This window comes from Cygnus atratus, chromosome 25, assembly GCF_013377495.2.
Source record: "Cygnus atratus isolate AKBS03 ecotype Queensland, Australia chromosome 25, CAtr_DNAZoo_HiC_assembly, whole genome shotgun sequence".
Classification (NCBI taxonomy): domain Eukaryota; kingdom Metazoa; phylum Chordata; class Aves; order Anseriformes; family Anatidae; genus Cygnus; species Cygnus atratus.
The window spans coordinates 3472434-3488745 of NC_066386.1; the positions used below are offsets into that span (position 1 = coordinate 3472434).

General features: G+C 46.6%; 1 protein-coding gene across 1 annotated transcript in view; it reads right to left on the reverse strand.

The window, feature by feature from the left end:
- The window catches only part of TANC2 (tetratricopeptide repeat, ankyrin repeat and coiled-coil containing 2), a 244554-nt gene that overhangs the window by 10225 nt on the left and 218017 nt on the right, over positions 1-16312 (reverse strand). The window contains exons 19-25 of the mRNA XM_050715451.1: positions 15326-15448; positions 14380-14616; positions 12552-12737; positions 10466-10559; positions 4903-5036; positions 4398-4521; positions 188-363 (exon numbers count right to left, since the gene is read on the reverse strand). Of these exons, the coding sequence (XP_050571408.1) occupies positions 188-363; positions 4398-4521; positions 4903-5036; positions 10466-10559; positions 12552-12737; positions 14380-14616; positions 15326-15448 (1074 nt within the window). The remainder of the gene's footprint in view (positions 1-187; positions 364-4397; positions 4522-4902; positions 5037-10465; positions 10560-12551; positions 12738-14379; positions 14617-15325; positions 15449-16312) is intronic.

The window sequence follows — 16312 nt, forward strand, 5'->3', positions numbered from 1 at the left end:
AGCCAAAGCTTGCTCTGCTCCACTGCTTGTGCCAGAACCACCTCTGCGGGGCTGAGGTTTCATCCCTGGCATGCACTGCCCCTGTGGAAGCACGTGCAGAGGGGAAGCACGATGCTTGCTGCTACTTCAAGCCATGCTGTACCATTCTGTAGCATTTTTTGTTCTGCATGCACTACAGGCCACTTACCACCTCTGCATCGCCGTAAAAAGCAGCCAGGTCCAGTGGAGTGCGTCCGTTTTTATCGGCATGGTCAGTGGCAGCCCCGTTCTCCACCAGAGAACGCACCACAGACAGGTGGCCCTTCAGACAAGCCCAGCTGAGCGCTGTCAAGCCCTCCTTGTCCATCAGAGAGATGGAGGCACCTGAAAGAACAAGCGTCAGTCCACCTGGGAGCTCTGTCATTGAGCAGTACGATACAACAAACCATCCACGTAGCAATGACAGCTTAGAGCGCTATGTATACGATTATTAATTACTTTATTAACATTTCTCCCACCGTGTATCCCACCCTCCATCACTACTTCAAATGTGCTGATGGGAACCGTGGCAAGTGAGTTTATTCACACCAAGCTGCAAACTTTTTCACATGTGGCTCTGTAGGCTGTCCTGGCAAACATCTTCTGAGCAGCAGGGTGGATTTGACATCCCTCATCTGAGACATCAATCTTCCTTTTTAACTGTTTTTCATCTAAACCCATTCCAGCCTGTGTGAGTCAGGGATGAAGGCTGTTTTGCTGTTTCAGCAGGTCACAGTGTACCAGGGGAACTAAGTCAACTCAGCTCATTTCTTCTAAAAAAGCACATATTTCCCCCTCCTCACTCCCTCCCCTTTAACCGAATCGACACAATTTCCAGCAGTATTTCTCCCTGAACTTTACCCAACATAAATACAACATTGTGGGATAAACTACTGCCAACTGCAAGCCAAGGAAAGGGGGACTTGACATCTTCTTGGATGAAGAAATTGTGCTGCCATACCAACGGGTCAGTGTTGCTTCATACGGCATATGGGTACGCATACGAGATCTGAACAGCAGCATTAAGTGAACACTCCTCTTCGTGGCATGAAGACAAGTCCTGTTGCCATGGCACAGGCAGGGCTCTCGCTCTTGAGTGTGCAGAAGAGACGTGTATCAGCTCTGCTCCTCCGAGGAACTGTGGCTACCTGCAGGATGCTCCTGCCAGCAGGCTGGGCTGAATTGCTGCTGCAGTATTCTTCTCCTGTAGGTAAACTCGAAACCACCCACCGTGTGTTCTTCACTGGCTCCAGAAAGCTTAGCAAGTGGGGGAGTAATGTGAATTTCCTGAACCTTCCCATTCATCCCAGCTGACATATCCCCTGGTTAGCACACATTACCAAGGCGATAGCGAGCTGCTGTGTCTTCCAGCTTGCACAACTTCTTGTTTGCGGAGGAGCAAAACACAGGAATATTTGCTGGAGATAATGTTCAGAAAGCTCCATCTAGAGCTTTCAGCACAGCCACGGCATCCTGCCTGCTGCTTGCCTCCAAACAGCAGCGCACAACGCCAGCGAGGTGGGTGCCAAGCAAGTGGCTGGGGTGATCTGGCGTGCCAAGGTGGTACACTGGCTGCAGGACAGCTCAAATCTATGACAAACTCCTCTAATGGTGCCCCACGTGGCACCAGGAACCCTTCTGAAGCTCTCTGAAAGCTCTCGAGATGACCCTCAGCTAACTGAGGCCACCTTCTGCTCAGTAAAAGAGGACAAACCTCATTTCATCCCTTCTTATTTGTTCCTTTCTTGCAGTCAAAGTCTTCTAGTGTTTTTCTCCCGACTCTTCTGGAGCAGGTGAGAAAGCTCCCACAGGAAGAGGGAAGGCTGGAAAGCCTCATCATTGCTCAGCCTTCCCACTCTTTTCCCAGTCCAGTGGAAGAGCCACCATACCTCAGGCTGACACATGAAGACTTCAGGGTCTCAGGGCAGCAATGCAAGCCGAAGGACTCCATGAGAGGACAATGCAAACTGCTTCGAAAATGCCAAACCGCTGCTCCTGTGCATGCTGGGCATGACGTCCACAGAAGAGCCAAGGTCCCTTTGCAGCTGTGGCTCCCAGAACCTCCCTGTGACTGCACCACAAGTCATACTTCGCTCCTCGGGGCATCTCCAGCCTCCTTAGCACCAAGGCAGTCGGACGTGAAACAAGCTGATGGCTTTGAGGTCAAGTGGCTTAAGGTGAGCTCATGGGACTGATCCCTGCTGCAGTGGGATTTTGTCTGGGTAAACCAGCTTTCTTCTGAGAGGGGCTGGGCTGCTCCTGCCTTAAAAAAGTTAACTAAAGCATAAAACAGTGAGATGGGGAGCCAGCGAGAGAAAAAATAAACTCAATCGATGCTGTTGGAGCATCAAAAAGAAGCAGGAAGGGGCCAGGCTGGTCAAATCCTTTCAGTACAGAGGACACATCCAAAGATGCCCATGCAGGTCACATCTCTGTGGGGATGAGGCTCAGCTCTGTCTGTGAGTCACAGGCACAAGATGTCCAGTGAGGAGCAGAAACCCCACGTACCAAATACCTCAAGGTAGTAAAAACATCAGGGATTGGTTTTTGCAGGGAAATGAGATTGAGAATCAAGGTTTCTCCAAACTGAACACTTATCAAGACCAATTTGCTTTGTCTGACATGGATTTGTACAAATACCCGCTCTGGCAGAGCTGCAGCCAGGAAAGTTTTCCCGGTTCACATGTCCATTCCTTCTGGGTACTAAGCGAGAGCAACAGGTAACTCCAGAAATTTGGATTTCAAATTGATTGATGACTGCAACTCTGTTAATAAAAAGTGTTTACAAATGCTGACTGTGTTAATCAAGTACAGTCAAATGAGATTTGCTTTGCAACACACTAATTAATGCTTATGGCTTATGATTCACACACTTTGATTTTAATGAAACATTGAACAGGATTGTCAAAGCCATTTTAATTAAAATCCACCATATATCACTGTACTCTGCCCAGGCTTGAGCTAACTTTTCAGGACCATGTGCTAGAGCATATTCAGTGGAGTTTATTCAGAAGGATGATCCTTTTCAAGTGAAAAGATTTCCACGAATTTGACTTCTTGCGCCCTTGGTGTCCAAACAACCAGGGAAGCATTATGCACATTTGTTGGCCACCCAAAGTCAGGATCGGATTATCTGCTATCTTCATCCTTCACTGACCCAGTCTTCAGCAACGTGCACAGTTCTCAAGTTTGCCAAAACCCACGATTTGATTTTTTTTTTAAAGCAAAACAGAGGAGAATTAATTGAATTAATTCATAAAAAACTTGATGCCTCAAAATGATCTTTGTCACATCCCTTTGCAGGTTACAGCCCTGAACAGCAAGGACCCTGCAGGCCTGTGGCTCAGAACAGACAGGCAAGGAGAAACTTGCACTTGGAAGCCTGGCAATTTTACAGTGGAAAAAAAAGAATGTTTTTACAACTACTATGTAAAATGTTCAAGTGTCTCGCGTTCTGGCTACGAGGTCAGACACAGTCGCTTACGATATGAAGAAAATATCCCTTTCCCAAACAGGGATCTTACCTGAAATAAAAATATCAAATAACGATACAAGAATTAAATGCTATGTCTAGCCAAAAATAATGGAAAATTACCCAAACAAACCAAACAAACATTGGCTATCAGTCAAAAAAAAAAGGATCTAGGGAGCTACAGAATAAGTAATAATCACGTTTGCACAGGTTGCAGACTGTGTTGTTCTGACTCACCTCAAACATTTACATCAGAAATGAGTAAAACTGGAAGACATTCTTGTTGACTGAGTAACTCCTAGCGAAGAGGAGTTATGAGACACTGAAAGTACCGAGCAAAGTGAATCTGTGAGTGCAAAACTGACGGGCAGACTATTTTTGAAACAATCCTGTATTGTTTTCACCCAATATACCAAATCCTTGCCCGTGTCAGGGCCTTACCCTCCTGCTGATGTGGGTGTCAAAACTGTGGGTAACAATACTAGTGCTAAAAATGGGAGTGTTAAAATGTGCCCCAAACCCTGTAGTTGAGTCTCACTTGTCTGGTCCATAGCATTGGTGGTTCACTTGCAGCACTTGTTGATTTTTGTCTTGTTGATTGTTCTAGAACATATTCTTAACTCTTTGCTCAAAGCACCTGTCCTACTCTGCCATGTTAATTACTAACCCAAATGTGGGGTTTTGAGGCTGTGAGCGTCAAACAGGAAACAAAGCGGATAGCCCAGATGAATACTCTGCCTACTCTAACCTTGCTCTCCAAAAACCCGGGTAAGATGTTGAGAACCTTTCCCAGTGCCCCATACAGCAACGGGGTCACAATCCCCCCTGATACTATGAACTCCAGCTGTGCAGGACACAGCAGCAGGACTCGCCGTGGCCAGCCTCCACCACGCTTCCAAGCACTGACCTTGTGCAAGCAGAAACTCCACCGTGCCCAGATGTCCCTCGGATGCAGCCATCATCAGCGGCGTCCGCCCCTGCTTGTCTGCCATGTTCACATCAGCACCGTGGGTGAGTAAGAGATCTACGATCTGCAACACACAAAGCGGGGACACACCTAGAGAGGCTGCTGGAAAGAAGTAAGGGCTGAGAAGGAGCAGGGGGATCTCCACATCTTGAAATCGCAGCCCCAGGTTGCGTGTCGCCCCCTGGGATTACTGCTGCAGCGTTAGGTCACGGAAGAAGCAAGACAGGTAAAGGGAAAAATAACCCTTTAAGTCAAGTGCATTCTGTTTGTGTGCCAAACGGTGTGATAACACAGCACATAAACAAAAGCTGTCTGCAGAGCGCAGGAACTCGGGGTGTTTAAAATGGCAAAAGCTCTTCTTTTCATTATTATAATCCCCAGAAGAGCTGTGGTTTTTTCTCTACTTCATCAGGGGTCGGTTGGAAGCCGCGCGAGGCCAGCTCACCTGCCAGTGGCCCTGTCTGACCGCGCTGAAGAGCGGGACCACCCCGCGCCGGTTGGGCTGCGCCACGGCGGCGCCCTGCTCCAGGAGCAGCCGGCAGACGTCCAGCTTCCCTCGGCCCGCCGCCGCCGTCAGAGCTGCAGGGGAGAGGAGAGGGGTGAGCGTTCGCCAGGGCACTTCTTCCAACCCTTTCTTCTGGATACCAACATGAGGGTGCCCAAAATGCCACACATACCCACTTGCACACCCCAAGAAGCAAAACGAACCACAAAAATGGGACGGGCCAGAGCAGCTCTAGCTTTCACTGGTCAGTTTGGTTTATTTCAGGCCCATGTAACTCAAGTTCATGGCGCTGTAGCAGAGGAATGCTGGGCTGTGGCACAGGGAACCTTCACCGTTCCCCCTCGTGCCTCCTGCAGTCTCCCACAAAAAGCCAGCAAAAGCCACAGACTGTAGGATTCAGTGTGTTTTAGCACAGGCACAACTTCCAGAGAAAACACAGATCTTTGGCTACGTGCTTCCTTGACAAGACCTTTCGCAACCTGCCCTTGACTATTTTCACCAAGATCCTGACTACGCGAGATCTTTGCGAAAGCCAGGGGAGGTTTAGGTTGGGTATTAGGAAAAACCTTCTTTACCGAAAGGGTTGTTAGGCATTGGAATGGGCTGCCCAGGGAAGTGGTTGAGTCACCATCCCTGGAGGTATTTAAAAGACGTTTAGATGTAGAGCTTAGTGATATGGTTTAGTGGAGGACTTGTTAGTGTTAGGTCAGACGTTGGACTGGGTGATCCTGGAGGTCTCTTCCAACCTAAAGGATTCTGTGATTCTGTGAAGTGCAGGACCGAGCTGGAGGCACGGTCAGATTCCTGCCCACCACAGGAAGTCAAGGGGCTTTGGGGCTTTTCCTGTTAGAATTAGCACAGAGCAGCATCACTGAGATGGAGGATTTCTATTTGTAATACCCCACTTTAGCCTGTGCATCTCTGAAACAACCAGAAAGCCAGAGCTGCACGTATGTGCTCACACGTTCTCTAGGCACAACCCCAATTCCAGCCTTTGTTTCTGGCCAGGACCGATCCTACCTGCAAGGGTCCTTGTGCAAAACCCGAATTACCCCTCAGCTTCAGTATTCCAGGTGCTCTGGGAAAAAGGAACACCTGACACCTCTCCCGCTGTCAAAATAGGCTCTGCTAACTCCAAGTACCGTTGGGTTAGGAACGACACCTTCAGCCTGACAATAGTTCCAAGGGCAGGACCTGCCTTTGGCTCGTCTTTGGTATTAATTTTAGACTTTTCAGTTCCTCCCTCCTCTCCCCAACTTTCTGTGCACTTCAGCACGGCTCCTCTGGCTCTGCTGCTTCTGGTAGGAGTTGGAGCAGAAGGTGGGAGTCTATTTCTAACTGACGTAGCTTGTTTTTTTCTTTGAAGTACATTTCTGTGGGATGGCTGATTACGAGGTGTTGATGGGTTTCCAACTGCAACACTGTTAATGGTGGGGGATTTAATTAATTCTCTATTCTGTTCCACATTATGGCTGAGTTTTCTTCTCTCGGAGTTGAGACACCAAGAGTTAAAAGAAAAATCATCTCCCTGCCACAAGCAGAACATACTGCAAAATCTATAATCAGCTCCATGTGGGTTTTAAACGTAAGCTACAAATATAGAAGGAGGACTGTGTCTAATGTTCACGGCAGAGGGATCGGCATGCAGGGCTTTTGGCTTCTATTTCTAACTTGCCTGCACTTGAAATGTTGCAGGTTAATTTGAGGTATTTCACGTCAAAATGACTTATGGTTGCAACAATGAAGATACTGTAAGTCACCTAAGTATTCGGTGTTCACCATGAAATGCACTTTGGAAAAGACTTCACTGGAACAGGATGATTTGATCCAGGCCATCCCCTCTTCCTCTCTGCTTTGCTGGCTACCAGCATCGATGTATCTTGATGCTCTTCTCTTCTTGGGGTCCAAACATGTGGTGTGAGTATGAAGCTCCAGCCTGTCCTTCGCAGCTCCAACTCAAGAGAATCTTAAAAGGTTCTGTGCTACCGAGCTGCCAGAGCGTGCTGCTTCAGGACGGTCCCACACTGACGATCTGGGCTCGCTGCCTGCTGCGAGACAAACCTATCCAAGCACGCCTTGTGTAACACACAGCTATTTATGCAGCCGACCTCAGAAATAGAGAAACTCTCTGCAGGGTGAAAGGAGGACAAAATGTGGCTGGACCACAGGGTACCGGCTCATTAAGGCACACCCCGACTTCAGTAGTGCCTGTGCTCTGAACAGAAGGTCAGGGCAGACAACCCCTGCGCTCCCTCCAGCTACAATGAGCTCCATATTGGCTGCTCCGAATGCAGGTGCCTCACCCCTCTACCTCCAGCCTTCCAGCCAAAATGTCCTTTGAAATCTTCATGCTCCAGGCTCCAACACTGGCATCTCAAGCCCATAGCACTGTCCTGTGGTGTCAGCTGTGTCCATCCGTCCAAGCCCCAAAGCTCAATTAAATGACTTCAGGAAAACTTCCAGAAGTTCAGCTTATTTAAGCCTTCTGGCACTCCTGAGGTGCTCTTATCAGCCTGCTCCTGACATCACCACACCGTTTCTGATGTGCCTGCAGGAGCCGCTAGTCACCACAAAACCCACAGCCCAAGGTAAGGCTTCCCCTGTGCTGCCTTCGTCTGCCCAAAAGAGACTGGAAAAGCCAAGGGAAGGCAATGAGAGGAAGTGAGAGAAATGGAAACGGTTACGTTTGAAGTTCTACTGTCTGCCAGAGAACTCATGGCCCAGTGTGAAGAACATGAATCCACTGAGCCCAGCCAAGGAGCAGCCACCAGAGCTGGCAAACGTCAATGTTCAAGTTGCAACTCTTCTATGAGGACTGGTGCCATGAGAACAACTCACCCTGTAATAACAAAGTCTTGGCATAAATGCCATAAAAGACTTGCTGCAGTTCTCAAGGCCCAGCTCAACGAAACCCCAGACAAGCTGCAGGCGTGGACGTGCACCCCTCCACCGGTAAGGACGTCACACAAGCAGAAGGGATTTGCTAAGGCACATTCTGCCCCTGCCTGTTGTGCAAAGCGTGTCTGTTTTCTTAAAGAAAAAAACAAACAAAACAACTTTATCTGGAGAAGGAATCATGAAATTGCAGCATGCTCCTGGCTCCTATATGGTGCGTGTATCTGTTTCACGGGCTGGCAGCAGGACAAATGCTTTCTGATGTAGTCGCTCTTGCTGCATTTGCACCTCCAGCCCTGGTGGAGTTATTGCAAGTGACTCAGATACTTTTGGGCTGGGTTTTGCTATTAGTCTTGTCCCAGGGGTAAATAATCCATCTGGAGTTGTGCTGTCAGCAATTCCTAAACTTATGATGTAATTTGGCACTGCCGTTTGGATGATATCAGGCTGATATCACTAAGCCAGGCAGTCAGCTCTGCTCTATAGAAGATTAGACACATGAGCAACAAGTATCAACAAAGAGAAAAGACGTGATTCAGATTTTTAGAACAGATTGCTATTTTTAGGTTGGAACCAGAATTTCTCTTCAAATGTATCTAAACTTGCTATTTACTTTTGGGAAAATAAAAAAACAACGTGCAAGGGAGTCTTGTGATCCATATAAACCTGTCTTGCCCATGATGGGAGAAAATGCTGCAGAATTTGGTGGTTGGCTCAGTTTTGCTCATTTTCCCATCTCACTTCCTTAGTTTGTGTGCAACTTGCAAATCACAAGTCCACATTCCCAGCTATCTCCTCAGAAACCCAGAACTTCTCGATGTCTGTGTGAGTCCAGCTTTTGGCATCGGTGGGGAGGTAAGGGAGGAAGAGTGACAGAGAGGGAAATGTTTTCTGCTGAAGAGTCCTTAAGGCAACAGGCAGGCTGGGAACAGCAAAGCTGCCCAGGACAGGAGGACAGAGATGAGCTGGGATTTTTCAGGGAGAAGAGCATGGAGCTCAGCTTTTGGACCAGAGAGCACAGCTGAAACAGGAGAGAGGAGGATGGGAGCTGTGACCTGTGAAGGCAGAGCTCCAGGGAAGAGAAGAGTCACACAACAGCTGAGAAAATGTGTATGGCTCCATACCAGGGTGTGCCAGGTTAATCCAGACAACCCAGGACTATCTGAACCTAAGAAGAGAAGAGTATCTGCAGCAGCTGATGCTGCTTCTGAGGTTACGTTGCAGGAAGACATCATTTCAGTGTTTTTTGATCAAACTCTGAAGACATCTGGACCACCTTTTGTTCTGCTATTCCGCAGCAGGACTGTTTCCTCAGGAGCCAAATACCAGAGCACATTTTGAATGAGCTGTCTCTGACCTGGGGTTATGACCTGCCTTGCCGGTAAAAATGCCACTGTCCTATTACCAATTACCAATAGTCCGTCATTTCCTTTGAATAATTCTATATCCAATTTCTTCTTGCTTCTGTGATACCCTAGGGGCACTTTTAAATCGCTTGTTTGTATATGTTGGCCTTATTTCCACCAATAATGGCACCATGCCCTTGCTGCTGCTCCGTCTCGGTGGGTGCAGCGAGCTGCTGCTTTTCCTAATGCCCTGCAAATGGCCCAGAGCAGCCCTGCTGTGGCCAGCTCCATGCTGGGACGCTTCATTCCTCTCTCCCTCTGTCATTTAAAGCTGAGGTTGCTCAGAAGGAATAGTTTCTGGTAGGCTCCATTCATTACAACACCATAATACGGCTACATTTTCAATCCTACAGCATAGGAATCAGCTCAAAACGTAACCCAGCTCTTCGGTCTTCAGACCAGAGACAACCTGACCACGCATAAAGCTGATGCCAGCCAGTCTCTGTACCCTTGGATCATGTCACTTTTAAACAAAGCTGACAGAATCAAAATCAGTCTTCTGTTACCCAGACAGGAACATTACCTTGGTGTATTAAGTTGACAGGAACATTACCAATGATGCAAGTAGATTAGTGAGTTGAGTACAATAGACGGTGGATAATATTTAGGAGGTCACTGGGGTTAAAAGCTAGAAACTCCAAGTCTGAATATCTTAAGAAATGGAGATGACGATGCGGTAAGTAAAGTAAAAGGGGTGAATGGTTGCTTTTGCTTGGTAGAAGTTAGAAGAGTAGGGCTTCTGCATCATATTCATCAATACAAAAAAGGTGTTGCACAAAAAGGACTTTTTCTTTAATTACCAGGTACTAAATAATGATGAGTTTTCAGAAAATCAATGGATAATTTAACAGTCAGTGCTGCATGTTACAAGGAAAGGGAGAGTGAAATAGAAGGTGTTTTGGATAAATATGCCGAATATCAGGAGAGGAAGAGCAGAATTTTGTAACCATCTAACTTAAGACGAGATGTTTCAGAGAAATTACTGCCAGGAGCTGCAGAAGCTCAAGATTTTCAAAAGCCAAACCCTTTACTTAAGCAGAGTGCAAACTGAACCTTGGCATCTGTAAATCACCTGAAATCAAATCAGAGGAACTGATCTTTTCCCCTTCATCACAACAAAGGCAGGGATCAGGGATGTGTCAGGTGGCATGAGACCATAAATACAAACATGCAGGAAAAGCTACAGCATCTACAGAAATCACCTGTCTCTCCCCAAAGACTGTCAAAGCTGTTGATTTGTGCTCGCTCCACCTCCTCTTCATCTTTTTCTGGAAGATCGAGCAGGTAGGAGACAATCTAAAACAAAATGACATGTCAGCTCACGAACTTTGGTGCGTTATATATAAACTACTGACATTTGAACACGAGCTGCTCTGAACACACGGAGGAAAATGAACAAAGTCTCTGCCTGGCACCCTTAGCTCGAGTAAATACTCTTCCGGAGATCAATCACTCAACCTGCTGCCCCATAAAAGCAAAAGAACCCCAAGCGTCTCGAAAGGATTGCACACGATGAGCCTCTGTAACACCAGCTCCTCGTATCGGTGTCTGCTCTGCTACAGACCACGAGGCACGCAGCGGGTGCACCTCTGCTGTGGGTTGAGCTACAGATGCTGCAGCCAGTGAAGAAATGCTGTTTGCCCATCTGTACTGCCCCTCACTCACCTGGCGGGGTGTGATGAGTGGGACCATTCACTTTTCCTGCTGGAAAACCGAGTGACAGGCAACTGATGTAATGGCACAGTTATAATCATTAGCCTCTTCATTATCTTAAGCCACAGCCAAGATGAAGTTGCTTCCAGAAACCATTAGCTCCTTTCTATTAAGTACCATCTTTAAGCAGACCGTTAAAAAGACTTCCACTATGTTTTTCTTCCAGCTGTGGATGCTTGAAACCTCAGAGAAGCAAGCTAACTTCTTTACAGGGTAAATTAAAGGATTTAATTGACTGAAAACTGGCAGGCAATTTCGGTGTTTGGAGCACACGACATGAGAAAACAAGAGGCTAAGAAGAAAATTGAGATTTTACTTTCGTGACTGAAGGACAAAACCATTTTTCTCAGTCTAGGAGAAACAATTATCTGCTGGGGTCTGGGCTAGGAGGAGCATTTGCCAAGTGCTTGCGAGGAAGCTGTGCCTGCTCTGCTGCGTGCAGCTGCCCATGGGCACAGGTTGTCTGATAGAGGGGCAGAGATTTTGGGGACAACTGCTGTCTTCCAGCTACTCTCATGCATCGTGGGACATCAGGAATGACAGAGGCATGAAGGGAGCTGGGAACCCAGCAGAGGGCTGTACCTCTTAGTGGACTTTGTGTTGCCTGACTAAAGCTTAAAGTTCAGTCTGGTTACACTAGAGTATAAGCCCAGCAAGGACTCCAGTGTGTCTCCACCAGTGATTAAGATCACTTTATAAACATGCAAAATACTTGTTTCATCACTGAAGTTGGAGAAAAAACAGCAAATTAATCATCAGCTTACATCTAGGGCTACAAGCACCTCAAAACAAGGAGCTGGAGTATTTTCTGTAAGCAGCTATGTACATGTAGGGTACAACATAAATATTAAACTGCTTTTTATAAGGGTGACTGGTATGATTTGCAGGGAAATTCTCATTCAAAAATTGCTGTGCCCTGTTACAAATTATGTCCTCAGCGTGCAGATCTTTCTGGTTTTGAAGTCACATCTGCTTCTAATCGGTTCAGCTCACAGTCGCTTAGCTAATAGGAATTTCCCAGCTTTCTTTAATTAGCTCCTCTGATCTGAGCACATTACCTATGTTTTCATGGCTTATACTTAACAAAAGCAAAGTCTCAAGTCAAGTAAATGAGAGGAGCTCAATTTAGCAAAGAAATCAACCAATTCAAAAATGCTCACATACAGCTTCTCGGAAGGAAAATGCACGTTTATCGTATCAGCAAATCATAATCACTACAATAGAAGCAAGCTCTTTGGCTCTTCTCTCCCCCCAGCAAACATACCAAAGCTGCATGGTCTCACGTTCCCCTGAGCGCCTGGAGGAGTGGCGTACGCAACACGCTGTTTACCCACCCTTCCTTCAAGGTTTATTCCAACAACTTACAGGCTTGTTGCATGTCCTCTCTTGGAAGTCTGCCCAGACCACAGGCTTTGCCAAGGGATCTGTGAACCCTTGGATGGGAAGGGAAAGAAGAGAAGGGGCACTGCCCCCACCTCCCAGCCCCTCTTTGCTCAATGTTTTGGCTAGGAAACGTCGTTAACTTTTGGCTTCCCCAAAACCCCACGGAGACAGTGATGGGCTGGTGAGACTTACCTCTGTGTACCCCATGCTGGCTGCAGCGATCAGTGCCTGCTGGATGGCGTGGCTCTTTTTAAACACTCCCTGCTGTTGCCCAGCCATGGTCCAGTCGCATTGGATCAGAAACTTCACCACTTCCAAGTGTCCCCTGAGAGCAGCGTGAACCAGAGCGCACTGACCGTTTTTGTCCAAGTGATCCACCTTGAAAAGAGAAGACGACAAAACACAATTAAGCCACATCTTGGGCAAAGCGTCTTCTTTTCTTCAGAGTTTCCAACCCCGGTTTCAAAATAATGCCACGTGTGCAAGATGTGCATATTTCTGGTAAACTATCCCTTCCACGACCAGAAAACAGCTATTCCCAAAGAAACTCTGCCCCAGGCTTAGGCATCCTCTTGGCCACAAGTGTTTACTTTGGGTAAGTTGCCTTTTTTTTTTTTTTTTAGCTTCAGTTTTCTTCAGGCTCAAAGGCTGCAAAACCGTTTTTCCCTTTGTGTCCTGAAATACAGCAACGATGTTTTCTTGAGGACTGAATCAGACTCGTGATGTCGTCTCCTTTACCCAAATCCACAAAGGGAAAAACAGCTTGTTTCCCAGATATCATTTCATGATTCTTTCAAGAGAGACAGAAGTGCCTCAGCTTGTAGTCTAACACCCTAATGTGAAACCAATGCAAGCAGAAGTCAATAGGAAACAGAGATTTCATTTGGCAGCCCCACAGGAACTTATTTGGTAGGCTTTTCAGGACACGACATAGTTTTCACTTGATGCCTGAATACATCAACTGGCATTTCTGGGTCCTGTCACAAAAGCAGCAACTCGGTGAGAACACGACGGGCAGACCAGCTACCATCCATCCTCCTGCCAATTAACCACTTCCATGCTCTGCAAAGTATTATTTGTCATTTACAAACTTACACAGCAGTGTTTCATTTCTGCTTGCCATCATTAAACATCTCAGCCCCCAAACTAAACCCAGCTGGAATTGGGGTGTTGGGCACCTCCTCAATAAAGGCAGGGATATTCAAGGAAAGCCTGGGTGGTGAGCCTTTTGCATTGTATTTTGAAACCCAAATATTCCTGTTCTCTGTGAGGGAGCAGATTCACCAAGTGACAGGGACTCACCCAACTCTCAAAATATCCCCATAAAAGCAGCATTCTTTTTTTGCTTCCTACTGTCCTTGCAGTATTACAGACAACATGGCAAGATCTGAACGGTCTCTCAGTCATCCTGACATTCATACCGCAACTACACAAACCCGTATTTTGCTTTTTGAACTGAAGCTAAACATATAGAGAAACCACAAATTGTTTCCAGGAGGCTTCACTTCAAATATCAGTACGATTTTCTTCTTCATCAAAATATTTAAACTTGACTCATTATATACAATTAAAACTCCAAACACTTACCACAAAGCTAAACAAAGGGTATTTTTCTAGGACAAGTCTGATAGAAATTTTTGGAAAATGTGTCTCAACGAGATATTTAAAGAACACTCTGCGCTGCAAAAGCGACGTTGCCATTTTAACATTGTGAGGTTCAAGGACTTCTCCAGAACATACTTCAGCAGGCCGTTAGTGCAGCATGATTAGGCAGTTCCTGCACCAGACCTGAATTCCAGAATACTAATTACAGACTCTCCAGAGTTACTTGCCTTTGGTTTTAACATGAGATTTTGAAGCTTTTTAACAGAAAAGCAAACCCTCTGCAGCAGCATCCTGTGTTCATCTGATAGGGGATATTCTTTAGCAAGTGCAAGATATCCTTCCTGCAGCTCCTGCTCTGCCTCGCCTAAGCATGGAATATGTTAAGTCAGCTGTTAGAGGAACATAATCACCTTACCTTGGCCCGTTTCTTGCACAGCAGCACAACAATACTTAGAAATCCAGCAGCAGCAGCATATCCAAGGGGAGTCAGGCCGCTTTCAGAAGCAGCATCTACATTAGCACCAAACTCCAAGAGCAGAGCCACCATCTCCGTGTACCCCAGGTGAGACTGGACACACAAAATCGGGGCGTTGTTCAGAACTTCTGTCCGGTAATTCACATTTGCACCTCCTAGAATCAGCAACCGACTGACCTACAGAGAAAAAGCAAAGCTCCTGTTAGCTGCTTTTTGTGGAGAGACCTGAGTTTATCGTCAAGGCAACACAAAAATTTAAACCAGGGCCCTTTGCACGTTTCAAAGCAAATAGTGAAGGATATAAAATTCCCAGTAAAAACACTTGCCAAATATACGGTCCCATTTTAGGTAGCAGGATTTAAACTTTCACCTGAAAGAATGTGCTCTGAACGGTGCAGTTTTACTTCATACTAGACCAAAGTCACTACAGCTGGTCACAAGAGCTGGGGACAGTGTCTCTCATGTGAGGGTGTGAAATGAAAACACACAGAGAGAAAAACTTCTCCTTCCCATGGGATCCTCTCCTAGTGCTGCCTTTGGTCATCCCGTTCTGCTCCCCAGCTTGCTCTGCTCCCTCTGCACGTGGCAGTAGTGGAAAGACTACACCCAAAGGTGGAGAGTGTGGCAAGGACACGATGTGGAGATGGACCCCATGCTCTCCTTGTTCACACAGGGGTGAGCATACAGGGCAAATACTGTTTCAGACAGCTCAGCAAGTTATACCAATGCCTGCACAGTTTCCAGTCGGCTGCTCAGCTGCTGCCAGTGTAAGAAAGCTGTCGCTGCCAGGCAGCTGCAGGGAATGTCCTGGACTTGGTGACTGCGTGGCAGTTGAAGCTTCTCGTGTGAGCTCTGAACCCCTCCAACTCTCCTTTCCCTCCAGTACCTTGATGTTTGGGGTGTAGAGGTTTCTCAGTGATGCCAATGCCATGGAAAGGCCTTCGGTACTGTAGGAGATCCAAAGCCCTTGGAGGATGGAGGAAGAAACCCCAACTTTTTTACTCAGCCCCTGTGAAAGAGAAAAGATGACTTTGATCCAAGCCCTGGGTATTCATTTCACTACTGGGTGAAAACATTAGTAAAAGCACTTCACAAATTATGCTTTCTTTTATACAGTAGAAACCCAGGCTGGTAGTCCACGATTAGCCCAGTAACCACGCTCTCTTAAACTTAACTTTTACCTCTAAAACAGTGCCAGTATGGGAGGACTGCTTATAGATACACTGAATTACATTGGGCAGACCCTCCTGTGTCTAAGGACTTCAAACAGTTTCAGGACACTAATGTTTATTCACAAGATAACATGATCATTTGCCACATCCGACCTTTGCACTGAATTAATAAGCTTGTAGGAAATAACTTGCAAAGTTTCTGCAGCCATCTCCAAAGTCTAAGAAAGGCAGGATTAAACTGTGAGCAACCCGAATCCATTCACCTCCCCCGGAAAATGTTATGCCAAGGAGCACAGCGTGCCTCTTTTCTTCTTTTTGAATAAAGTACATGTTATTTTGGCAGAAGCGATTCACAAAGTTTCCTTATTATTCACAGGCTTAAACTAGATGACAATACCCGATCACAATAAGATAAATTAAGGAAGTCTTAACCACGGGCTCGAACAGCATTTCCATATCTAATACCAGACTGTCTCCAACCTTTCCAGTTGGCGTACGTGAGTAGGCTACATGCAATGTACAGGAGCTATGACATCTTCCTTCAGCAATGCTAATCAGCAGACCACGGCACTGTTAAGCAAGCTTCCCCCTTGCTACCAAAGGGACAAATGCTTTGTAGCCAACAGAAGTTAGCAAATGGCCCAGCCAAAGACCAGAGTGATGAATGGGGACACAGCAAGTGAACGCCAGCTTTGCTGCTG